This window comes from Sporothrix schenckii, assembly GCF_000961545.1.
Source record: "Sporothrix schenckii 1099-18 chromosome Unknown Cont44, whole genome shotgun sequence".
Classification (NCBI taxonomy): domain Eukaryota; kingdom Fungi; phylum Ascomycota; class Sordariomycetes; order Ophiostomatales; family Ophiostomataceae; genus Sporothrix; species Sporothrix schenckii.
The window spans coordinates 594073-618262 of record NW_015971145.1 but is presented as its reverse complement, the minus strand read 5'-3'; the positions used below and the strand labels follow the sequence as shown (position 1 = coordinate 618262).

The 24190-nt window shown below is 56.9% G+C and overlaps 9 protein-coding genes across 9 annotated transcripts; 5 read left to right on the top strand and 4 right to left on the bottom strand.

The window, feature by feature from the left end:
* Positions 1-573: 573 nt before the first annotated feature.
* On the top strand, positions 574-813 carry SPSK_10181 (uncharacterized protein; the record flags this gene model as incomplete). The annotated part of the gene is made up of 1 exon (XM_016736731.1): positions 574-813. One exon carries the CDS (start codon positions 574-576, stop codon positions 811-813), a length of 240 nt encoding a protein of 79 aa, XP_016586931.1.
* Positions 814-4841: 4028 nt separating this feature from the next.
* Positions 4842-5943, bottom strand: SPSK_09479 (uncharacterized protein; the record flags this gene model as incomplete). The annotated part of the gene is made up of 2 exons (XM_016736051.1): positions 4842-5244; positions 5462-5943. The coding sequence occupies 2 exons, from the start codon at positions 5941-5943 to the stop codon at positions 4842-4844; spliced, it is 885 nt and encodes a 294-aa protein (XP_016586930.1).
* Positions 5944-6419: 476 nt separating this feature from the next.
* On the top strand, positions 6420-8624 carry SPSK_08707 (A/G-specific adenine glucosyllase; the record flags this gene model as incomplete). Its single annotated transcript, XM_016735295.1, has 1 exon — positions 6420-8624. The coding sequence occupies one exon, from the start codon at positions 6420-6422 to the stop codon at positions 8622-8624; it is 2205 nt and encodes a 734-aa protein (XP_016586929.1).
* A 174-nt stretch (positions 8625-8798) lies between these two features.
* Positions 8799-9596, bottom strand: SPSK_09723 (uncharacterized protein; the record flags this gene model as incomplete). The annotated part of the gene is made up of 2 exons (XM_016736293.1): positions 8799-9060; positions 9169-9596. 2 exons carry the CDS (start codon positions 9594-9596, stop codon positions 8799-8801), a joined length of 690 nt encoding a protein of 229 aa, XP_016586928.1.
* A 1309-nt stretch (positions 9597-10905) lies between these two features.
* SPSK_08631 (uncharacterized protein) lies at positions 10906-13296 on the top strand (the record flags this gene model as incomplete). Its single annotated transcript, XM_016735222.1, has 2 exons — positions 10906-11966; positions 12225-13296. 2 exons carry the CDS (start codon positions 10906-10908, stop codon positions 13294-13296), a joined length of 2133 nt encoding a protein of 710 aa, XP_016586927.1.
* Positions 13297-15608: 2312 nt separating this feature from the next.
* On the bottom strand, positions 15609-16497 carry SPSK_09665 (uncharacterized protein; the record flags this gene model as incomplete). Its single annotated transcript, XM_016736237.1, has 2 exons — positions 15609-16414; positions 16485-16497. The coding sequence occupies 2 exons, from the start codon at positions 16495-16497 to the stop codon at positions 15609-15611; spliced, it is 819 nt and encodes a 272-aa protein (XP_016586926.1).
* A 1790-nt stretch (positions 16498-18287) lies between these two features.
* SPSK_09059 (uncharacterized protein) lies at positions 18288-19919 on the top strand (the record flags this gene model as incomplete). Its single annotated transcript, XM_016735640.1, has 3 exons — positions 18288-18451; positions 18504-18975; positions 19062-19919. The coding sequence occupies 3 exons, from the start codon at positions 18288-18290 to the stop codon at positions 19917-19919; spliced, it is 1494 nt and encodes a 497-aa protein (XP_016586925.1).
* Positions 19920-20359: 440 nt separating this feature from the next.
* On the top strand, positions 20360-21670 carry SPSK_09300 (penicillin-binding protein; the record flags this gene model as incomplete). The annotated part of the gene is made up of 1 exon (XM_016735875.1): positions 20360-21670. The coding sequence occupies one exon, from the start codon at positions 20360-20362 to the stop codon at positions 21668-21670; it is 1311 nt and encodes a 436-aa protein (XP_016586924.1).
* Positions 21671-23530: 1860 nt separating this feature from the next.
* Positions 23531-23857, bottom strand: SPSK_10927 (uncharacterized protein; the record flags this gene model as incomplete). The annotated part of the gene is made up of 1 exon (XM_016737159.1): positions 23531-23857. One exon carries the CDS (start codon positions 23855-23857, stop codon positions 23531-23533), a length of 327 nt encoding a protein of 108 aa, XP_016586923.1.
* Positions 23858-24190: the final 333 nt, after the last annotated feature.

The window sequence follows — 24190 nt, the reverse complement described above, 5'->3', positions numbered from 1 at the left end:
TTTTGTGTGTCGTTCTCCACCAGAGCTCTTTTCTCGTTGTGACCCTGTTGTTGCTCTGAGCAATCGAGCCAAGCTCAAGTTAACCAGGTCGCCTCCCCCCCAAAAAACAGCTCTGATCAGCGACCATCGCCACCTGGAAGCAAGCAGGCGCCCAACAACATAGCGAGATAGCGTACGATGTAATACGGCACTACGGCTTCTCGGCTTTTGCCACTGACCTTTACAAAAAAGACACGGCATTGTCATTTTGGGACAATTAGACCTGTCTGGACCTCTCACGACCTCGCTCGCTATCCTCCCCAAAACAGGCTGTGATCGACTGGGCATGGGCTAAAAGAGGCAACGACGTCGTGGGCAATGGGGGTGCCCTGCCTGTCGTGGTATTTACTACTCCGTAAAAGCGTAACAGCTCAGGGGTTGTCATCATCTTAACCTGGCTCCTGGCATGGGGGGTTTGTCGTCTTCGCCGATAGCCCACAGTGGATGCTGAGGATTTGAGATGCGGATGATGCTCTGTATTTACATGCACACGGAGTGAGGAGTCCTCCGTCCAGGTGGTAATCCACGCAGAAAATGGCCAGAAACGTACGAAGTAGAAACGTGCCCTCTCGACGAGCCCACCAGCTCTCCGTCGAGCCCCAAATCGATCCACCCCAATGTTCGCCGACCTTGTCCCCCTGTGTTGTTGTGTTGGTCCTGCCTCTTTGGGACCATGAAGAAATCAGAATCAGGAAACGATGGGCCAAAACCCTGGATATGCCTGGATTTGCCGAGTTGTTGTTCCCACATCCAGAGCCCAGAGCTGCGGCGTAATGCTGAGGCGGATCTCTGTTTCCAGGGCCGACAGCGACAAAGACATGGCGTCGGGTCGGTGCTGATGGAGAGTGGGCTTGGAAAGTGGAGAGAGAGGCACAGAGGACACTGCCGCGTGTTGTCTTTCATTTTTATGTTTGGCAGCCAAACCTTTAGCTACTTCGTAGTATTTACAGGCGTTAGACGTAATAAGTAACGCTTCCAACGGTCAACAGGAACGGCCAACCGTCAACGGTCATGGCCAACACTCGGTGTCCTTCAAACGACAGAGCACCACCCTCATAACGGTAGGTGAAGAGTTGGCTACTGCAGGCACGCACATGCTTGCGACGACAGCGGCACTTGGATGCACGGAGACAGTCTGTCAGATGTTTGCCGACTCAGATTACGAAGGTATTACGAAGAGAAAAGCATAAAAGCAGATCCCCTAATGCAGGACACGGACGTTGAAAGCAGAGGAGTCAGACGGGGGCAGATTGAGAAAGACAGCAACCGACGACGTACGAGCCCATCTCACTTTTCGTCTTGTCCTCGTTGGGAGTCTATTTGCGCTGCTGGGACACTAGACAAGGACACTAAAGCGACTAGACAGGGGCAGTCCAGCATGGATAGACGCCAAATAGACAGGCTCTAGGGGGGGGGGCCTACAGTAGCCCGGCATAAGCTCCGGCAGTGAAGGAAAGCGAGGGCTGAGTTGCCTTGCGTCTGTCCAACCGGCAGCCGGCACTGTCAAAAAAAGAGGAAGACTGTCTGACGGACAACGTTGTGTGTAAGTGTAAGTCAAAAGTCGACATGGGAAGACTAAAAAAGGCAGTGAGATAGGACGTCAGAAACCATGCGCGAGGATGCAGGCTGAGGAAGGATTTGAGAGCATCGGCCAAGTTTGTACATTCGTAGACCAAACCAAACAACCATTGTATAGGAAAAGGACAGGCACATGCCAGTCGAGGCCAGCAAAGCTCGCGGTTGGCTCGGGTTTGCGCCTTTACTAGTCTGTGGATCAAAAGACGAAGAGGTGAGACGGGGCATGGGCGTTGATAGTGGACGGGGCACGCTGCAATCCGGGCAACGGGCGCCACGGACCGTGCGGGCAACGCGCTGTGTGCATCGGACGCTATGGCCAGCGGAAGGCAAACTACGAATCGCGTGAACTGCTCCTCTCACCAAAACCCAAAGGGGACGCATCGGCCTGCGTTCTGGGATCTGGCATGTGCAGGACGACCATGGATGAACGGATCAACGGACGCAGGTCTGTTTTTGTGTCGATCGCTCCTAACCGAGGGCGACCAGGACAGCCCTAAGAGCTTGGGGGCGGAGGTAGAGTAAACTCATGAGAGGAGGCTTGCCTCAGTCGAGACGTCGCGATGCCGCTCTATTTGCTATCGGCGGCCATCCATTGCGTCGTCATCTGCCGCACCGTTCCCTCGATTTGACCTCGTATTACGCCATACGAGGTCAAGTAAGAGCTAGGCGAGCAGAGGACGTCGTACGCGATGCTCCCTCATGATTGATTATTGACACACAAAAGATCAGAGTATGCATCAAGTGCAACGCTCCCCTCTTTTGTCGTCATTGTGATCTACGGCTGGCTTGAGTGGGATTTTGGCTTTGCTTTTTGCTTTTTTATTTTTTAAGTTTTATTTTGATTTTGGGGTTTGACCTTGGAGTCTCCTATTTGGGACCCAACGCCCAGTGGTTACCAACTTGCTTTTTGCTAATGCTTTGGAGATGACAAGACGAACGATGTAACTCTGGACACCTCATATGAACTCCAGCCAAAAGAGGCCACTTTGCTCGAGCCATTTTGAGACTTCAGAGTCTGTTGAACCGCTTTGGAGAGTCGATGCTCGTTACCTGCTTTGAGTTTGGGAATTCCAAACTCTTTGAGGGTTCTTTGGGCATTTGACACAAAGTCCATTCTCCTTGTCTATTTATCCCACGGGAATCTGTTTTCGGTCGTCGCTATTATGCTATTTCGTTACTCGTGCTGTGATATGCGTCGTAGGCACCCCTAGCCCGCTAACGTGCCCAGACCAGCACTAGATCCGCCGGGAGGGCCCCCGCCTAGCGCCGTGGGCCTGGGCCTGAACTCGAATGGTATCTTATCCGTGCTGTTGTTTTCCGCGGTGATAGAGGGCGTAACGCGAGTAAGAGCAACTGAAAAAAGGCCCGATGTGGATGACTGTATTAAGCGAGGTCGACGAAGTAACAAAGAAGAGGCTAAAGCAGGGCCATTGAACTACGACATGGCGCCAAAAAATCACATTGCGTAAGACATCGAGACGACGGCACTTGATGAACATCAACATACCGGGGCGACATCCGCGCTGCAGACCGCCCAAAGCGGTAAAAAAGCAAGGCACCAGCAATCAAACGCCCCGAAAGAAGAACAAAATGAAGAGAGGCAAAAAAAAAAAAAAAGAGGGACACAGACCACCGAGCTAGGGGGTGCAATGCAAAAGAGGCAAAGAGAGTCGATAATGCAGGCGGACGAGATTGCCGACGTTGACACTTTGAGAGTTCTCCACGACGAGTGACGATCGTTGTCATGTCGCTCGGTATGGGACACAAACATTGCTGCTTTGGGACGGTGTTGAGGCCTTTGCGACATTTTGCGTCTTTCGTGAGGTCGGGTGAGGTCGAGAGGTGTCTATCGACGCTCTTTTCAGCCATAGTCGATGGGCCCAGAGTCGTGTCCGGCCGCATTCCCGGTTGAATTTGGCAAAGCGAAAGGAATATTGGGAAAAAGAAGAGGCAAAACGAGGCGAGGCATTGAGGAAGCGAAGTGATGCACATCACGACGTGGGGGAGTGTGAATCCATTGCGGTTCCGAAAAGGATAGGTTGATGCCCAGACACCCTTTTGCCAATGTGATGTTATGATATTGATGATTATGGAGACGATCTTGTGACAGTACGAACAAAGTCTAATCTAACTGTTTCCTCTATTCCTCTAATGCTACCCGCGACGAGCGGTTTGCTCGGGCATGTGAATGTTTGCTTGCCGTGGTTGTTTGTGTTGCCGACGGAGCGGAGACAAATACTGGGAGACGATGAACAGGCAGGTTGATCAGCCCAATGCCGAGTTGTTTGGACACGGCACATATTGTTTTTTTATCCGTATCACCAAGACGAGGGAATCGACGAATGCGAACGACACATATTGTCGGGACGAAACAATGGTAGATTAAGACTGTCTCCGCGGTCGCAGCACATATGCGCATCTGCACGTCTATCTGCATCTGCATGTCTGTGTCCTCTGCGTTTGAGTCCTGTGCCGTGTGCAGCCAGATTCCACGCTCCACGTTTCGTGTTTCCATGTGGTAGACAGGCTCCAGTGTGCCACTGTGCCAGTCCGGATTATGCCATGCCTGCGCGCATGGACAATTGTCGTTGGAGCGAGGCCCCCTTCTGCTGCATCGCCCGCCGCACTGACAGACCAAACCCCTCTTCCAGGCAAAAGGGACGGCTGCCATTCTAGAATGGCCGTCCAACGGCCTCCCAAGAACATCCGTTCGCACAACGGCCGCGACGGGGCGAAGTCGCCGTTTTGAGACGAAAGAGGGACTGTGCGGAGATCACGGCTGTACGATGGTTTATGCAAACAGGCATGTGGTGAGGAAAGAGAGTACCGGTCAAGACGCAAGAGACAAGTAGAGCTGGGTAGTGACGAAACATGCTGTTTCGCATAAGCCACGTCTCTTCTCGAAGACTCGTCGACTTTTCGACGTCGACTTCGATTTCGGCTTCGGCTTCGATTCCGATGATCGCTGCTGTGCCGTAGACTGAGATCAAGGAAGGTCACTATCAAGACTAACAAGAACTGAAGTCGAGAATGCGACGGACATGCTGTAATTCTGCAATGCCGTGGTCCTGTAGATGGACGAGCATAAAGGCGAGCGTAAAGGCGAAAGCAAAACGCCAAAGCGACGCCTAGTGAGACCAAAAGTGCCAAAAGAGGGCGTCCAAAACATCCAACAACGCCATTCCCCATTGCCTACCCTGTACGTACGCTGCCCTCGTCGCCTCTCACGTCCGGAGTTTCTGCGCCTGCGCCCCCGGCAGTCCCACATTCCCGCCGCCGGCCGGCCGCTCAATGCGCGTGTCGTGGGCCCGCCGGTCCACCGGCACAAACGCAAAGATGCCCGTGAGCTGTGCGCGCGCGGCCTCGAGCGCCTCGAGGGCCTTTTTCATCTTGTCGGGCGACGTGTCGTCCACGACGTGCCGGCGGACAAAGAAGAGCCACTGGCGCGACGGGTCCACGCCGGCGCTGTTTGTGATTTGGTCCCAGGACGGGAGGGCCGCCAGGGGCGTTAAGGGGGTGCCCGGCGCGGCCGGTGCGGCACTGGGCAGGCGGTGGTAGCGGGCGAGGACGTACTCGTTGCCGTTGCTGTAGAAGATGAAGGACTCTTCGATGAGTTCGGATTTGAAGCTGACGAGTTAGACGAGCGAGAACCAAAAGCGAGCAGCGAGGGAAGCGAGGACCAAAGAAAGCGAGCGAAGCGAGGACAACTAAAAGCGAGCGAAGCGAGGACAAAAAAAAGCGAGCAAAGCGAGGACACAAAAAGCGAGCGAAGCGAGGCAAAAAAAAGCGAGCAAAGCGAGGACAACAAAAAGCGAGCGAAGCGAGGACAACAAAAAGAACGTACCGGTAGCCGTTGTCGGTGAGAATGGCCGGCAGGTTGCGCGTCTCCGGCAGCTCGACTTTCTTGCGCTGCGTCACCAGCCGCGTGATGCCCGTGGCGCTGCTGCCGCCCGTCGGGTCGGGGATGTCGGTCCAGCGCAGCGTGCCCTGTGCGGCGCCCGACAGGATGGCGGCCGCCCCGGGCGAGGTGGCCGGACCCGGCGCGGCGCCGAGCTCGTCGCGGTTGACGGGGTAGCGCGCCTGCAGGACAAACGACTGCCGCACCATCTGCTGGTGCAGCTCGGTCCACAGGCGGCCCTGGGCCGGCTGGATGGGCTGCGGGATGGCGCGCTTGACGGCGAGCCCGCGGGGCTGCGGCGGTCCTGCAAAGTAGAGGATGCGGTGGACGGTGCCGCGGGCGGTCATGCCCGACAGGCCCTGCAGCAGGGCCTTGGCGCGCTCAATGTCGGTGTCGGGCACGACGGCCGTGAGGAAGAGCTCGTGCATGGCGGCCGGCGGTGGGTTTGGACGGTTTCGAGGGTGTGGTGTGTCGTAGCAGCTTGGTGTCAAAGACGAGGTTCGAAACATGAGCTTTAGCTTTTGGCGATGCGATGGGGCAGTGGGGCATTAGTTCAGCAGCTACAGCAGCTACGGGAAGCTGGGCGCTGTAGAGTGCAAAGACTTCAACTCAACGAATTGAGCGTGGCAACACACAGGAACTGAGATAATTACAATACTTCCAGAAAAAGAGTCTTAATTTATTTTCTTATATGTCTATTTATTGACCTCTGTCGTTGTGACGTGCTTCTTAGGAAACTCATTTTGTCGGAATCTGCTTCACGTGACTAGGCGCTCCTACCAAACGCCAACGACGCGTCTCGAGTACGACGGTCAACAAGAACGCGCCCTCAGACGGTACGGCCATAATTCCAAAAAGTTCATTGTGACATTCCTGGACTAAGTCTGACAACGCACAGTCGACCATGTCCCGGAGTCAACGGGCGAGTGCGGCAGCGGCTGCCAAGAGGATTGCGGTTCAAGCGGCGGATTACGATGAGGCAGCGGATCATATTCACAGTGGCGGCGAGAAGAGGACGGCAAAAGCCATAGCAACACTACCGCGCCGACCTGCTGCCAAGCGAAAACGGGACTCGGAGTCGCCCGAGTACGAGGATGCCGCGTACCAGGACGATGCCAACGCGGACGAAGACGAAGACGAAGACGAAGACAACGAAGGCGGCGATGAAGACGACAATGACAGTGAAGCGGAAACCATGCAAAGAAAGAACCGCGTCCCGGCCGCGAAGAGGTTGGCTGTTGGCACGCTTGTCGTCAAGACGGCCAAAAAAGCAAGGCGAGCAACAAACACCAACGGCACGTCCCCTCTCGAGCAACGCCTATTCTCTCCAGTATTCTCTCCAGCTGGCCGGCCTGCCACGGGCAGCGACATGATGCCGCCCGTTTGCTGCCCACCCGAGCGCCGCCACACCGTCGACTACCACCGGCCCCTGCTCCTGGACGGCGCCGACGGCCGCCGGGCACGTGATGCACTGCTCGCCTGGTACGACAGCGTCAGCGCGGCGCGCGGCATGCCGTGGCGGCGGCCGTGGGTGGATCCGACGGCGGGCCTCGGCGGCGACGATGCGCAGGCCCGCACGGCGCTGGCCCGCCGCGCGTACGAGGTCTGGATCAGCGAGATCATGGCCCAGCAGACGCGCATTGCCGTCGTCATTGGCTACTGGACGCGGTGGATGGCGCGGTGGCCGACCCTGGCGGCGCTGGCCGCGGCCTCGGCCGACGACGTCTTGCAGGCGTGGAGCGGCCTCGGGTACTACAGCCGCGCCTCGCGCGTGCATGAGGCGGCCCGGCTGGTGGCGGCGGATCCGGTGCTGCGCGGGCTGCTGCCGCCCGACGTCGCCACGCTCGCGTCGCGCATTCCGGGCGTCGGGCGGTACACGGCGGGCGCGGTGTCGGCCATTGTGTATGGGCGGGCGGCGCCCATGGTGGACGGCAACGTGATCCGCGTGCTGAGCCGGCAGCTGGGGGTGTTTGCCGACAGCAAGACGGACAAGGCACTGGTGGACCTGCTGTGGGCGGCGGCGGAGGCGCTGGTGCAGGCGGTGGCGCGGGATGGACCAACGGAGGGTGGTGATACGGAGGGCGGTGATGCGGCGGGCGCAACAGATGACGCACAGCCTGCCGTGAGCGACCGCCCTGGCCGCTGGGGCCAGGCCCTGATGGAGCTGGGCAGCACGGTGTGCGCGCCAAAGCCGGACTGCGCGGCGTGTCCCATCCGTTCGACGTGCCGGGCGTACGCTGAAGGGCTGGCGCTGCACGCGAGAAACACCACGGCGACGGTCCCGCCGCCTCTCGTAACGACCGAGAATGGCAATGGCCATGGCGACGACGACGTGTGTGACCTCTGCGAGCCGTTCCCCGAACTCGACGAGGAGGAGGCTGCTGCTCTCGCCCGGGCCGACAAGAACGAGGCCAAGAAGGCATCCAAGAACAAGGACGCGACACCGGACGACAAGGTGACGACATCGCCCTTCTTTGACGTGGAGGATGCCGCAGCTGGCGTCAAGAAGCTCAGCAGCGAGGCGCTGGCCACGGTTGTCGGCCACGCGCGGACCTTTCCGCTGCGGCGACCCAAGAAGCCCGTCCGCGAGGTGGAGACGCTGGTGTGTGCTGTCCGGCTGAAGACGCTGCAGAACAAGGACGGCGGCTTGTACCTCTTGCACCAGCGCCCGGCCAAGGGTCTGTTGGCAAGTCTCTGGCAGCTGCCGAGCCACGATCTGCCGGCGGCCCTCGACGGGAAAGCCGCACGCCGGAAGGCGGCCGAGGCGTTTGTGACGCGGTGGTTGACGGGCGGCGAAGAGGATGGTCGATCCAAGGCCAAGAATGGCACGTCAGGGGGAGGAACTTGCGCAGCCGCGACAGCACCGCTACGCATCACCCAAGCCACAGAGCTGGGCACCGTCCCGTGGCTGTTCTCGCACCTGCGGCAGACAATGCACGTGTACCTTTTCGACGTGGCGCCAGAGGACAGTGGCAGCATCAACCGGTCCAGTCTGCCGACACCCGCCTCCTGCTGCTGGGCAACGGCGGCGGAGGCCGAGAAGAAGTACTCGATGGGCACGGGCATGCGCAAGTGCTGGGCTCTTGTGAGGGAGGTAGCTGAGGAGTGACCCTCATGGACTTATCTTGAGGGTTAATTATTATTTGCATTGGCATTTTGGCACATTTGAAGACAGTGACAGTGGTCTCATACAATATTAGACCCCCGTTCCCTCTTTGGCTCTACCTGCCTTCATTCTGGTTTATCGCGTTCCTCCCCCTACTTCCCTTGCCGCCCATTGCTCTCACTCTTTGGTACACTTTGGCTTGTTGGCGGTGGAAGACGACGGCGACGGTGCCGGCCCCGTCGACGACTGCACCGTGCCGCACACCACGCCGTCGGTAAAGCACGGCACCCCTTGCTCGGCCGTGATCCACTCGGCCAGATCGACCGTCCACAGCGTCGTGCCCCGGTTGGCCGTGCAGTTGCAGGCCATGAGGGAGTCGCCCGTGTTGGGCAGGATGCAGTCGCGGCAGGTCGAGGAGAAGCTGACAGGGGCGGCGTTTCTACGCGAGGCGTCAGTCAGCGGCGGCAGTCAGCAGGTAGGACTTTAGGACTTGTTTTGGGGAGGCACGGTGAGGTGGAGGCACCACGCATGGGACTGGGACACGTACGACGGATGCGCCGGCTGGATGCCCTGCGTCGACGCGACCAGGGCGCTGTCCAGCGCCAGCAGCGACACCACGGATGACTGCGGCGAGGGCCCGGCACAGCGCGTCCATAGGGACAGCTCGCCACCCGCAACAAGATACTCGAGCCGCCATTCGGGACAGAGGTCGGTGAAGGGAAAGGCCGGGTCGGGGGATGCTGGGCGGTCGACACCGATGCGACGGCCGTAGGGCGGCTCGGCAATGGCGGCGACCACGCCAAGGAGGAGCGGAACAACGGCTGTGATGGGATGCATGCTGCGGAGATGTGGCAGGTGTGATGTGAAAGGCCGGTTGCTTGAGTGGTCTGTTTGATTGGAGCCTGCCTGGGTGTTCTCCTTCACAAGGCCACAGTCTGGCTTTATGTTTCTTTGACTTTCACTTCGACGTCCCATGTTTGTTCCATTGCTTGACGCATATATTGTTTTCAGATTTCGCCGTTGACCTGTGAGACGCAACTCGTGACGGCTGATGTGAGCCTAAATTTACGGGGATACAAACAGGAACAGACTGGCACAAAGACGCAGAAGCGACACAAACCAAAGTGAGCGAGTGGCATTGACGAGCGACATGAGGGAAGCCACCCTCGGCAATTAGATTGAGTTGTTGCACAGCGTTGGGTTTGACTCTGCCGTCTTCTGTTCCTGTCTTCCATTTCGGCCGAAGAAAGTGCACTTCGCCTCTCTCGACGAGACATCAATATCGCTGTCTTTCTTGACGGCTGTTGCATAACCAATAAATCATAACCCCCTCTGTTGCAGACGCGTTCCTGCTTGCTTTTTCTTTTATGCCGGCCTCGTCTGACGTCAAGGTCGACGAGACCTTGCTTTGGTGTCAAATTAAGCGCGACGCTGCGCCGTCGTCTTCTTTATCGCTGTTGTCTTTCTTTTTTGGTTTATTTTTTTTTTACTTTTCCACATCCTTCTTCACTACAAGATCGAGGCCTACTTGAAAGCCTCGCCCTTTATGTTAACTCCTACCTTCCCCCCTTTTACATAGCATCGTCCTGGGGCTGCAGACATTGCAGTCTACGGCGTTTGCACCTCGCCTTTTGTGACCGGATTTATGGACGGTAAATCCGCTCTTCGATGCCCCAGGCCAATGAGAGCGGCTGAGAATATCGAGTTGCAACGAGACAGGCCGACGGAGTCTGCTTCGCGCTGCGGACTTACTGTCGGTGCATTTTGGCGTCGAAGTCCTGATTGGCCGGCGGTAGACATCTTGACTTCTCGCGCTGTCAACTTATGTCCTTGTCGTTTATGGCGATGGTAGGCACTTTGTCGCCATAGGTCGATGCCTGGCTGAGCCAAGCTGCCACTGAACGCGTCGACGGAAACTACCAAGACTCCGATGATATTTTCCACGGAATTTTCGCATCTCGCCCGAGGATGGTGCTCCGTCGGCAAGACCCATTTCCGATCTGAAGAGATGCTGTATATTGCGTGACAGCTGGTGATGGTAAATTGGATTTAGGTGTGCAATACGGTCGACAGCGTCATGATCAATCCTGCCAACTTGCCTTTTGCGACGATGCATGGTGCTGTTGATAGTTGGATTCGTATTTATATATAAGTGTCGTTGTCGTCCGCATTGTTGCTTGTCTGGATCATCATGCTGACAGTGCAATCACTCCATCGACTACACTCCTCTCTGCCTTGACCGACTTCCTTTTCTTCATCTGCACATCTCGAAACCACTTCCATCATGACATCCTCCGTCTCTCTCGAGCTGCCGCCGCGCAACATTGGCTTCGGCCGGCTCTTCCTCGACTCGCAGTTCATGCACTACGCCAAGTGGCCGCCCAAGTCGACCAACCTGAACGGCCAGACGGCCATTGTCACGGGCGCGTCGACGGGCCTCGGCCTCGAAGCGTCGCGCCAGCTGCTCGCCTTGGGGCTGTCGCGGCTCGTGGTGGCCGTCCGCTCCGTCGACCGAGGCGAGGCCGCCGCCGCGGCGCTGCGCACGTCGTTCCCGCGGGCGCGCATCGACGTGTGGCATCTCGAGATGGAGTCGTACAAGTCGGTGCAGGCGTTTGCCGCGCGCGTGGCGGCCGAGCTGCCGCGGGTCGACGTGGTCCTCCTCAACGCCGGCATTGTCAGCGAGACGTTCCAGCGGTCGCCCGAGACGGGCCACGAGCGCGTCGTCCAGGTCAACTACCTGTCGACGTTTTTGCTGGCCATCCTGCTGCTGCCGACGCTCACGGCCCATGCGCGCTCCCGCACGAGTGGCACCGGGGGCCCCGCGCGCCTGACGATTGTCAACTCGGGCGTGGCCCTGGGCTCCCAGCACCCCTGGGACGCGACCCGCCCGCTGCTGGCGTCCTTTGACGACACGGCCCGCCAGGCCTGGGACGGCGTCGAGCGCTACTGGTCGTCCAAGCTACTGGGCCAGCTGCTGTTCATCAAGCTGTTTCCGCTGGTCCGCGCCGACGACGTCGTCTTCAACCTCGTCGATCCGGGCCTCGTCCGCGGCACGCTGCTGAACCGCGACACCGCGGCACGCGGCAAGGGCCTGGCGCTGGCCCTCTGGCTGGTCAAGGCCGTGACGGGCCGCAGCCTCAAGGCCGGCGGATCGACGTACGTGGACGCGGCCGTGGTCAGGGGCAAGGAGACGCACGGCTGCTTCATCATGGACTGGCAAGTGCGGCCGTTTGCCGACTTTGCATACACGGCCAAGGGCAAGGAGAACATAGAGGTGCTGTGGCAGGAGACGCTGGCCGAGTTCAAGTTTGCCGGCGTCGAAGAGATATTGGCGTCGCTGAAGAAGTGAGGAGCAGAGTTTGATTCACGTTGATTTTGGCTGTTGATACCAAGGGCACGGCAGGTGTCGTTGCTGTAGTTGATTTCATTAGTTTTATTATTGTGTGTCCATCAGATTACATTATTTGTAGAACGCATCGTCCCTCCGCAGCTGGCCCTCCTGGCTGGACCCGTCGTCGCACAGCGCAACACGAATGCTACACATGTCGCCCTCCTTTGACATTGCCTCACGTGCTGTCCGCACGGTCTGCTGACTGCCCACAGACCGCAACGCGCGCTCGTCGTCGTCGATGCCGTGCTCCACATCGCGGCGGTGCTTCGTCGGCTGCTCCCTGCGCACCACGCTCTGCATCTCCTCTCCGCCGCCAGCACCGGCACCGTCGGCCGTCCGCACGTCCGTCCCGCCGCCCGTGCCGGCCGACACGATGTAGTGGCGCAGCGTCAGCTGGTGCGCGTCGCGCAGCAGCACGCGCAGCACGGGGATCGAGGCGGCCATGATGGTGACGGCCGACTCGGCGGCGCCCCAGACGACGAGCGGCAGCATGACGAAGGTAAAGTCGGCCGACGACAGAGTGGGGATCTGCGAGGTCTTGACGATGGCGGTGGCGCCGGCGACGACGCCGAGGCTCATGGCGACGGCGACGCCGAGCTTCTCGGGGCGGCGCATCTGCAGCTGCCACACAATCTTCCACGGCAGCAGCGCCAGCACAAAGTCCATGACGGCCGAGTAGCCGGCGGCAAAGATGCCGTAGATGGGGTAGACCTGCGGTGCCCAGCAGGTGCCGGGCACGGCCGGGTTCCACGTCTTGGCGACGGGCGCGCAGCGCACCCACAGAAACAGCGCGTTGAGGCCCATGGCCACGTTCATGCTGCCGATCGCCAGCCACAGCAGCGCGCGCAGCCGCGGATGCCCCGACAGCAGCCGCAGCAGCGTCAGCGCAAACGACGTCTTGCTCCAGACGGCGGCCAGGATCGAGAAGGTGCCCGTCAGGTTGCCGAGCAGGCCCAGCCGGCCAAAGTGCGCCGGGTCGACGTCCCAGACGTGCTGGCCCTCGCCCAGGGCAATGGACCACGTCGACAGCGCGACCGACGCCGCCAGCGCCGCCCACGCGAGCACCATGACGTGGTCGTCCCACCAGAGCCGCCGCCGCGTGCAGAGCTTGCAGAGCAGCCGGGCGACCAGGAACGCGAGCGACAGCGCCGCCAGGCACCAGATGGAGAGCAGCGTCGACCGCCGCTTGTCGTCGTGCGGCAGGTTGGCGTACGCGGCCGGGGGAGGGATGCCGCCGTCTGTTGCGTTGGACGACATGCTGAGTGGCGATGTGAAGAGGGGTGAAGAGAGCAAATGAGAGGGCCAGAGACCTGGACGAGACGAGGGAAGACAAACGATAGAGGAGTGAAACGAGAAAGGAAAAGAGAGAACAGAAAAAGACCGATGGACGGTCCTCGTCAGTTATACGAGTTCCTGCACGGAAAAAGGGAGAAACGGCCAAAGAAACGAGGCATGAGAGACACGGTGCATGCTTCTGCGACGATGAGAAGCGATCTCGTCGATTGTATTTATCGACGGAACGAGACAAGGGCATCCTGTGGACGTTCCTTTCTGGTCGCATGGCATGCAGGGACAGGACTTGTCGACAAAGTGTGGGGAAGAGAGGTCCAGGCTGGCCGTGGCCCAAGACCCAACCCAACATTGGCCGACGCCGCCCGTCCACGCCTGGTTGTGTGCCACACTTTGTGCATTGTCGTGTCTTTTGCGCATTTGCTTCAGTCGTCCGTCAACCAGCTACGGTGCAGGGCAGGGTCCAACCGCCACAGCGGATGAAGGTCAGGAGAGGAGGTGAAAGTGTATGTTGTACAGCAGTGTACGAAAGACGTCGAAAGATGTGCACCCAACGACAACGACGCACTCGTACAGCGCCCGAGAGCGCGTGACGAACCACTGTTGACTGTTGTTTGGGAGCATGTCGTGATCCTCCGTGCGCGAGGGCGAAAGGTGTGGGCGGCGTGCTGGTGCAGTCTTGGTTCCCCCGTATTCGTGGTGGCAGCGGTGCATCGACCTCCTCCTTACCAAATACGCTTATTTAAGTAAACAAATTCTCCGGGACGGCCATCCTTGTGAAAATGTTTACGGTCTAGTTTTGGCTGTATTGAAAATGTGTGGCTGGTTTCTTCCTCTCTCCTCTTTGCCTTCTCTCTCCTCTCCGCATTAGCGTTGCTCTGCTGCATGTTGCACGGCCGGGACTCGACAGAAGAGGAACAAAAATGCCCAAGATCCCAGCTAGATCTGCGCCAACACGGACCTTTTCTGTTGCCTTTTCTGTTGTCTTCTCTGTTGCCCTCTTCCTTTTCTCTCTTCTCGTCTTTGGACCTGTTTTTCTATTCTTCTTTCGGTCGTCTGCAGGTCGGCACACACAAGCCACAAGAGGACGAAAAGAGACCAGCAGCAACATGCAAACTTTACTGTAACTTGAGAGATGCTGCAACACAAACACAGCGTACACTGGACAACCCGCGAGCCATGCATGCACGTGCGGGCGAGCGAAATGGCCCCTGCTCTGCGTGTGCGTGCGCGTGGTTGGTCCTGCGCACGGCCACTACTTTACACAGTATTTGACAGTTGTGAGAAAACAAATGCTGTTCATGTCAACCTACAGACTGACCGATGTCCTGTGCTTCGGTACGTAGACATACCTCTGCTTGCGTCTCTGAAAAAAACCCAGGAAAGAGATACGGCCCTTTCTGCCTCTTCGCCCCTGCCACTGTCGACGCCCATATTGGAACATGCTATCGATTGTGGTGATTGAGCAGGCCATTTCTACACTTTCACAGACAAACTGAACAGAAACAAATCCGGTCGACGTTCTGTTTCCCCGCCTCAGGACACACCAAACACGAATCATAACTGGCCTGCTATGATCGCCGACTAGGTCGAAACACTAGAGAAGCACTGACGGAGCAAAGCCAAAAGAAATCTAGTGTCAAAACACAAACGCAGAAATAGAAAATAAAGCTGCGGGGTGCATCGGATTGATACACATCCAATGCACGGCAGGCCTCTGACCGCATCTGTTTCCCGCTTTCTGTGGACCGTGTACCAGAGAAGCGTTTTCATAATGAACCAGGTATGCCGATTTCAAGGCGAGGCGGGGTTTGACAGAGTCGTCCTTTGTGCTGGTCGTCCTTTGCGTTGGTCGTCCTTTGCGTTGTTCCAAGTGCGGAGAGCGAAAAGGTGTATGCTGTGTATGCGCTTTGACACACGATCCCACTGGACGCAGCAGCCACACAAGTTCCTCACGTCGACTGGCGTTCAGCTCCTCGATAGACCCTTCCTTGCCCCTTTTGACGACGCCCTGGTCACCGGATCTTGAGGGGCCATAAGGCTCGGGCCCCGCGTCGAGGTGGCTGCTTCATCAATTAAGATGGGATGGGATTTGTGCATGCTCCTTCTTGGGGTGGCAGATGGTTTACCTTCCCCTGACCAAGCTGGGCATGAGCCTCTGCAATACATAACGAAAGGGTGCCGACACATGGCAAGCTAATACGATCCTTTGCAATTTGTTTCTACGGCGCAATGCCATCAAACAGTACCATCAAACACAAATGTCTCTCTCCAAAACCGCCCGCAAGTAGACCCACAAGCAGACCCTACTTCTTACTGCCCTCGACTGTCCGCTTTGTCCCCAGGACCACACCAATCGTCGTGTCCCAGGCGGTGGCGCCGCCGAGACACAGGACTGTCGCAAACAGCTGCACCAGCGCCCACAGCCACGCGCCCGCGCTGAGCGTAAAGAACTTGAACACCTCGTTGACCTGGTAGTGGTCCTCCTGCCGCGCAATGTAGTACCGTGTCCGCGGCGGCTGGTGCGCCGCGTCCGTGCCGGGGACGCCATTGACCTGCCGGTTGCGCGCCGTGTTGGGTTCGTGGCCTTGCTGTCCTTGTGCTTGTTGTCCTCGCTGTGCGGCCTGGGCGTGCTGCGCCGCCACCGCCGCATAGCTGTTGCCGTCGTGCCCCTGGCCGTCCACGACCGCGGCGAGGTGCAGCTCCACGACCAGCCGCACATGCGCCGCGTACAGCGGCACAAACCACAGCGCAAACCGCTGGTGCATCGCCACGTACAGCCGGTGCTGCGCCGCGTCCCACGCCACCGACTCGATGCCCAGCGCAATCTGCGGGCTCAGGATCTTGTACCACCGGAAGATGGCCGCAATCAGCCGCCGGGAGTTGACGCGGTCGGCCGCCTGGGCGCCGCCGTGCCGCTCCACCAAGTCGACGAGGCGGCCCGGCGCGTGCTGGCGGACGCTCTCCTTGCCGGAGCCAGAACCAAAGCCGGGCACGCGGCACAGCGGGTGCACAAACTCGGCGTCGGGGAGGTAGTACCGGCGGATGGCGGCCTGCTGCTCGGCCGGCGGCCCGGTGCAGAGCGTTTGGATGACGTCGCGGATTTCTTGTGCTGTGCAGAGAGCGCGTTTGTTAGTGGACGGTCCAAGGTCCGGCGATGCAATGGGTGCTGGACAGCATACCTGGGTGCTCCATGTTGTGCTGTTGCCTCTGCAATTGTTTTGATTTGATTCTTGAGTCGACGATGTGGAAAGAAACAGAGCCGGAATGTTTTGTCTAAACACCTTTGCAGCTTGCAATCACATGCCTTTGGGTCGGTGCTTTTGTCCGTCGATGACGTCAGCTGGAGCTTGCCGGAAGCGCTAATGAGGACTCCCCTGGAAGCGACAGCTGCACGCTATTTTTACCATCTCTTTCATTGACAACAGCGTCCAATTAGCCTCGCACTGGGGCAACTGAATCCCACGAGCAGGCAATCATCTCGTTCTCCACGTCAACTGTGTATCTTATGTGTCTGTGAATGCCCCCTCTGGGGCAACGCCGAATTGTCGACCTCGCCGCGGCCTCCAAGATCTGTGAACCCAATGTTAAACGTCAGTACATTGGATATGTTGTAAGATGGTTTGATTATATTGCATTATGAGAACACACGACTCGAGATATATCTGGTAGTTTTGCACCGCGCCCGTCCCTTACACAAGGCGTCCGCTCTAAGCCGTCTTCAAGTGCCAGAACAAGAGGCTAGAATTTCAGGCTAGACTTTTCGGGCGTATTGGGTTAGTTTTCTTTGCAACAGCTCCACTACGGCGGGCGGGGCGTTCCGAGTAAACTGACACTAAATCACTTGTAATGGTCACATCGATCACTGTTTCATCGAATAGCTTACCGTCTCTGTAGCTATCAATGATGGCTGCGCCGGCTACCTAGGCTAGGAGATTTTTGCCGATAAACAACGACTGGACTGTTACGGCGAGCCCTACTCTAAGGAGCCTGATATCAAACAGTTGAAGTGTGTCATTAGGGAGTGGGAGAAAGAGATGGTCAAAACAGCAGAGCCGTAGATGACTTCTCGTCTGACGTAACCAAGAATCTATATCAAACTTGACTTGTGGTATTGCTGCCGTAATTACAATGCAGATGCTGTTCCCAACTCAAGCCCCGGAAACCGAGACAGTCCATTTTTCTTCGCTGTATTCCGAGGTGGACCCCGTCAACTTGGAGATGGTGTTGTCGAGCGGCCGACTAACCCAGGATCAGAGGCAAAAGAGCGGCAAAGGTAACCGGGCCTAGGCGTATATCGTATGCAGCTAGGAATTTGCACAGCTTTGTCTGTAGTTCAACTACTCTAGTTGGATGCAATAATACTTATTTGTTCGGTGAGAACGGTCCCAGTCGGTCACCTTTTGGGCCTGGGTGAGAGCTATTCGACAGAAACGGAATTCGGTATTAGAAACATTAAGTCATAAAACAATAATTCTTATAATAAGATATGTAGTCCTCGATCTATAACTCAGTTAACAATCAATACGCACGCTGACTCTGCAAAACGAAGGCTTATGTTTCTACTTTAAAGGAAGGGATCTCGACTTAAAAAAAAGCTTAGTCATCACCAACCATGGAGATTCAGGGGCTGTTTCAGGCACCATTTTTTAAGGCGGCTGGATGGTGGACGCAGATCATAAAGTAGAGCCTAGGACAATAAGCTTACCAGCGCTCTGCCAGCATCAACTGTGGCCGACAAGTTGCCCGCCACTATCTTCCAAACACACGGTACCCATCAACCGTGAAGATGCGTTCGCCAGCGAGAAGAATGTCGTCGTGCGACACGCTCAGTTCTATTCCTTGGTGCAGTTGAGCGAGCGCCTTTGGAACAACCAGCCCGCCGTGTGTGCTCTGGTGGCAATCCATGTTGGCGCCAACGTCGAATGCATTGAAATGGCCCATCCCAAGACATGGAAGCGTGAGGCTTCAATTTCGTCGTACCGATGCTGATGAAGGACAAGAATCCAAGGGCGGAGGCAGAGGCAGAGGCAGAGACAGAGGCCCGGGCAAGGGGCAACGACATTGACAAGACCTTGGACCACGGCGTGGTACAGGTGTTGCTGCGCATCCCGTTGCCGGCCAAAGTCAGCGAGGAGCAGAATCCCGGGTCTGTGATGGACAAGCTACGCTGTGAGACGGCGTCCTACGTTTATATGCAGCGGCATTGACCCGAAATCCGGACCTTCACGCCATCGGCTTTCCGGGAGCGAGCGGCCAGCATGTATGTGCAGTACCCTTGGATCTCTTGCGTTGTGTTTTATGAGTGGGTATCTTCTCACAGCCGACATTGCTGACCTTCAGGTCACTCACACATCCCACCTTTCCATCTTCCGGCGTGTTGCGCTCTACGTCCGACAGGTTTTTGCGTCCTGGTTTCGTCGACCGATGCCCTCCAACTATCTCCCTGTCACCCTACCGCCCGGTCCGATACTCCAGCCGCTGGAAGACACCGGCTACATGATCCTCGAGAACCTGAGCGAGGCCCGCTTCGGCAAACAGCTCCCCTACGTTGTGCCCCGCGACCGACCGCTCCAAGGGCTGTTTGCCGACGAACCCGTCAAGACGCGCAACCTCTGCCGTGACCTCTCCCGTTTGATGCTGTCCCTCGCCCGCGTGCCCCAACACGCATCGGTGCCTTTTGCTTTTGCTTGGCTGACGGCACCATTCGCCTCGACGGCCGGCCTGCAACATGCGACATGGCCATTTGCGAGACCAAGGGTGCGGCACGAACCGTCGGACTCGATACAACGTACACAAGCGCTGACCGTTACCTGGCGGACCTTGCGCGCTTTCACGAGTCCGGGTTCCGCATCAAGCCCAATGCCGCCCTGGGTGAGAGCGATGCCGATTATCAGATGGGGATCATGGTGGCTCTGCGGGCCATAGCCCACCATTTCGTGGGCGGCTCAGGTCCTGGGGCCGGACCTGGAGAGAACGCAAGGCGCGGCGACGGCCAGCCGTTTCTTCTGCACCTCTCCGACAGCAACCCGGGCAACCTTCTCGTGGACGACGACTGGCACATTACCGCCATCTTTGACCTCGAGTGGCTCTTTGCCGCACCCATCGACCAGCTGCAACCGCCATCGTGGCTGACATGGGAGTCCATTGACTTTGTAGCAGGGGAAGGCTACGACAGCTACTGTGCGGCGCGCAAGGTCTATATGGACATCTTCCGCGAGGAAGAAGAGGAAATGGGCATGGCGGGCCGGTCAGCGGACAGCAAAATACGATTCAGCGATGCCATGGACGCTAGCTGGACATCTGAGCTTGCATGGTTTTACCTTGCGCTCACGTCTGTTGACGGCATGACACAGATTTATGAAAGACGCTTCCGGCCGCTGTTTTGGCCCAGAACACGCAAAAGCAAGGATGAGAGCAAGGGCGAAAGCAAAGACGAAAGCAAAGACGAAAGCAAAGACCACAGCAAAGACGAACCCAAGGACGAAAACACACAAACAGAGACGACAGAGTTCAACACACTAAGCCAGTTCTGGCAGCTCCGACGCTCGAGCCATCATAGCCCAGAGGGTGATTGGCAGAGAACAGCGCAAGGCGGCCATCGAGCGACTGTTTGAGGACAAAGAGTGACGGAACGACTGCCAAGTATGAAATTTAGACGTCAAAATTACATGCAGGGCTTGGGATGTTGGCGATGTCACTTACACCAACACGTTTCCCCCTCGCACACTGTCTGAAATTGCGTCAGAAATTCAGCCTCGTCCATGCGCTAGCATGGAGAGAGGTTCAACAAATGAACGGCGCCTACAAGGATTCAGGGGATCGACGGGAGAATGAGTGGAGAAGTGTAGAGAAACACTGGGGCCCAATCCTACCTGCATGTCAGCAACGTCGAGGAGGAGTCGATGAGGTTTATTTGTTTGTCCTGGACCTGTCTGTGGGCGTTGTGAGGTATGGAGTATTCTCAGACCATCGTCAAAATACCGCTGGCACGGTACTTCGCTCTTTGAATTCCGACATTTGGGTTCCGTTGTACACTTTGCTCGCCTCAATCGCCATGGCCACTCTTGACGAGTACCTCGCAACGGCGACATCGCCCGGCCCGGCACGCACGCTGCCGGGCTGCGTCATGATTGCCTACCAAACAACAACGGGCCAGGCACGCTGCAAGTCGTTTGGCACCGAGTCGGTCGATCCGAGCTCGCCACGCGCCGACACACCACTGTCCGTCGACAGCTGCATGTGGGTGGCGTCGTGCACGAAGCTGATGACGGCCATTGCGGCGCTGCAATGCGTCGAAAAGGGCCTCCTGATGCTCGACGACGACATTTCTCTGGTGCTGCCCGAATGGAAAGAAGCGCGCAACATCCTCCGCGGCTTTGACGACGCCACGGGCGCCCCGCTGCTCGAACCCACCACGGGCCCAATCACGCTGCGGATGCTGCTGACGCAATGCAGCGGACTCGCGTATGCTTTTATGAACGAGTCGTTTCAAAAGTACATCAAGTACCAGGTAGCCTGCGGGTGGAAGCCCGACGCGAACTCGGAGCGGCTGGCGCCCGACTTCCCCGTGCCGCTGCTCTTTGAGCCCGGCACCAGCTGGAACTATGGCATTGGCACCGACTGGGCTGGCAGGATGGTCGAGCGCGCCACTGGGTTGACGCTGGGCGAGTACATGGACCAGTACATCTGGCAGCCGCTGGGCATGACCAAAACGACGTTCCGCATCCTCGACCGGCCCGACATCTGCAGCCGCATGGCCCAAATGTCTGTGCGCACGAGCGGCAGCGATGGCAGCGATGGCAGCAGCGAGGCCCGCCTCGCCCCGTATCCCGATTACTACTTTCCCGTGACCACCAGATACGACTACGGCGGCAGCGGCGTCTTTACGAGCCCCCGCGAATTCTTCAAAGTGCTCGTCGCCTGTGTCGACAGCAACCCGGTCCTCCTCTCGCCCGTGGGCTATGGGCTGCTGTGCGCGCCGTCGTTGCCGCCGCTGGCCGCGGCCGCCTATCAGACGATCCGCACCAGTCTCGTCGCGGCTGCCAACGCCGCCGCCAAGGAACGCGGCACGCCCATCCCCGTCCCCAGCCCGAGGCAGTACAACTATGCGCTGGGCGGCATGCTCAACCTCGATGACGTGCCGGGCGGCCGCCGCGCCGGAACGATCTCCTGGGGCGGGCTGCCGAACCTGGTGTGGACCATCGACCGCGCTGCCGGCGTCGCCACCCTCTATGCGAGCCAGCTGCTGCCGCCGGGCGAGTCGTTGACGGCATGGATCGTCCGGGCGCTCGAGGCGGAGGTGTACAGCGGTGCTTTTTTTAAGAATGCGACTCTATTGGGAAAGTGGAAGAATCGATGGCGATAGATGTGTCGACGACAAACAGTGCCACAGCACGAATGCCCGTGGGCAATGGCTATTTGGATGGGATGGACTCTACACTGCTACCGAGCAGAGGTGTGACAACGACGGACGTCTGGTGATGCAGTCGAAAGTCACAGCATTTGTCACGGCCTGACATAGTAGACTTTGTGACGGCATACGTTTTTTTTTTATTTTATTCTTATGTATATAAATACCAATGATTCTCCCTCGCTTGCTATAAAAGGATGCGACCCCTCTTATCGTCCTCATCAATGTAATGCTGCTCCAACAACTCGTGGCAGCCGCAAAACACATCGACATCATGTGTGTCCAATTCTACATGAGATTCAAGTACGACTGCGGTCACCAGCAGTCCGAAAAGATGGACAAGATACAATGAGACCCCATGTTTTGCGACAGTCTTTCCCAGAAAAGTGAAACTGTATTTATAAAGGGCAGCTGCGTTTCTTGCATCAGAAACGGGAGATAGCTGGACTTTGCTGCTGCGTTGCTCAAGTTGAATTACAATGCAATGATTAGAGGGTAAAGTCAATGCCAACCAGCTTTTGCATTCATTCATGTCGTTGGTATTCCATGTCGTTGCCTCGTGTCCATGCGTCGATGTAAATATGTCATGAGCAGAAAGATTTCCTTTATTTTTATTCACCTATCTTTGGGTTGTTGATTTATTTATTTCCTCGTTATTTTCCTGTTCTTTTTTTCACCTTTTAATGTCCCTAAGAATTTCAAGCATATTTTGTGCCACGTATTTCATATTTTCCTTAACTGTACTTTTTCTATTTTGTTTTCTAATTTTAAAGGTACCTTTTCATATCTAGAAATCTTTTCATTTCGAAACTGTATTCACTAAAGGTGCCAATGTCCATATGGACAAACGCAGTGTCTGGCAGTTCAACAATACGTTAAAGTCAACATAATGGAAACCAACAAGGGATATCCTCTTCTAGTTCTCATATTTTCAACTATCTCAACTTAACCGGAGTACAACGTACATGTACACCCTTTACTCACAATGATCACAGCTGTCTGCCGTTGGCGACTTTTCCTCGTAAGACACGATACAGTGTAAATAAGCTGTTGAGACAGACCTGATGGCCGCGCTTTCCCTCTCGGTTTGCGCGCCTGCCCTTGTCTTGCGCATGTGCGCCTTACCGCGTGCGCTGTGGGTCCACACGAAGCAGCCCCACCTGCTGTCCTCGAAAGCTCACCCTGCCTTTGTAGACTGTTTCGGCCAATCCCTAGGCTGCTTTTTCCGTATTCCCGCCTGCCAATGCTAAAAGTGACTTGTGCACCACTGTCGCACCTGCCAAACCAGCCTAAAATTACGTCGAACAGCTGTCCCTCCCCTGTCGCCTTTCACCCCGCTGGGCAATGCTTAGGCCCCTGAGTCGGGAGCTTTGGGCGGCCCTTGTTCAATTTTAACTCGCTGGTCTACTGTCTTGTCGTACGTATTCTGTATTTCCACATTAAAACTTGCATTTAATTTTATTCTTCTTCAGCATGCGGATGACGCGCGATCACAGTGCGCACCTTCCCTGCTTGGCGGCTCTTGCCCCCTACCGGTCGCAGACACACTCTCGGCCCTTTCCCTGCAACTTGACTGGCCCTCATCACTCCCTCTTCTGCCGCATTCCATCATTTTGGCGGGCGAAAGGTGCTTTTCTCTTCCTCCTTTTGCCAATTTAATCAACATCACCACCTCATCTTTCCAATCCCCCCCACGACCACGAGACGACGGATCGTGTATTTGTATCAAATCCTTTATTTTCTTTTCTTGTACCGTTTCTATTTCTTCTGTTTTAGTACCCCCACCTTCTCTTAATTCTTCTCTGGCGCCGTTGTTCAACAACAGCCAGATTGGTGATTTTTGTGAGTTTCTCGAGTTCTACAATATTCTGCTTCGTCCTGGCCGTGACCTTCCCCTCTGCCCTTGCTTTCGGCGATGCCAGTGCCTCTCTCGAGTACCAAATCTACGATGCGAGCAACAACGATGATCGTTACGGCACGAGTTGGGATGCGGTAGCGAGCACCCCAACCGCAGCGACACGACTTTGCGATTGACGCCTTATCTCGCCCACCAAAAACAACAATCCCTACAGGTTCGACAACCTTGACAGCCTCGAGGACCTCGAAAAACACAACATTCTCCTGCCGAAAATGTTCCTCCATCACTGCAAAATGCAGCACAGGCCCTCGCGTCATCGACCATGGGATGAGGCTGTCGTTTTTGGGACCTTGACGGATCGACTCGTTCTGTTGCCCTCCAAATGCGATTTCCAACCCGAAGCCCAACCCAAAACGTGCGCGATCTCTGAACCTCTGCTTAACGCGCAGCACGGCGCAAACGACAACGACGCAAACTCCAAACCAGTTTTTACACAGGGGCACGAGCAAACAGGCGCAGATCGATCTGTTAATTGGCATTCGCAATCGTATTCGACATTGAGACACACCAGGCCGCACTGTTGGGGCGCTGCGTACATTCCGTCACGTTACCATAAC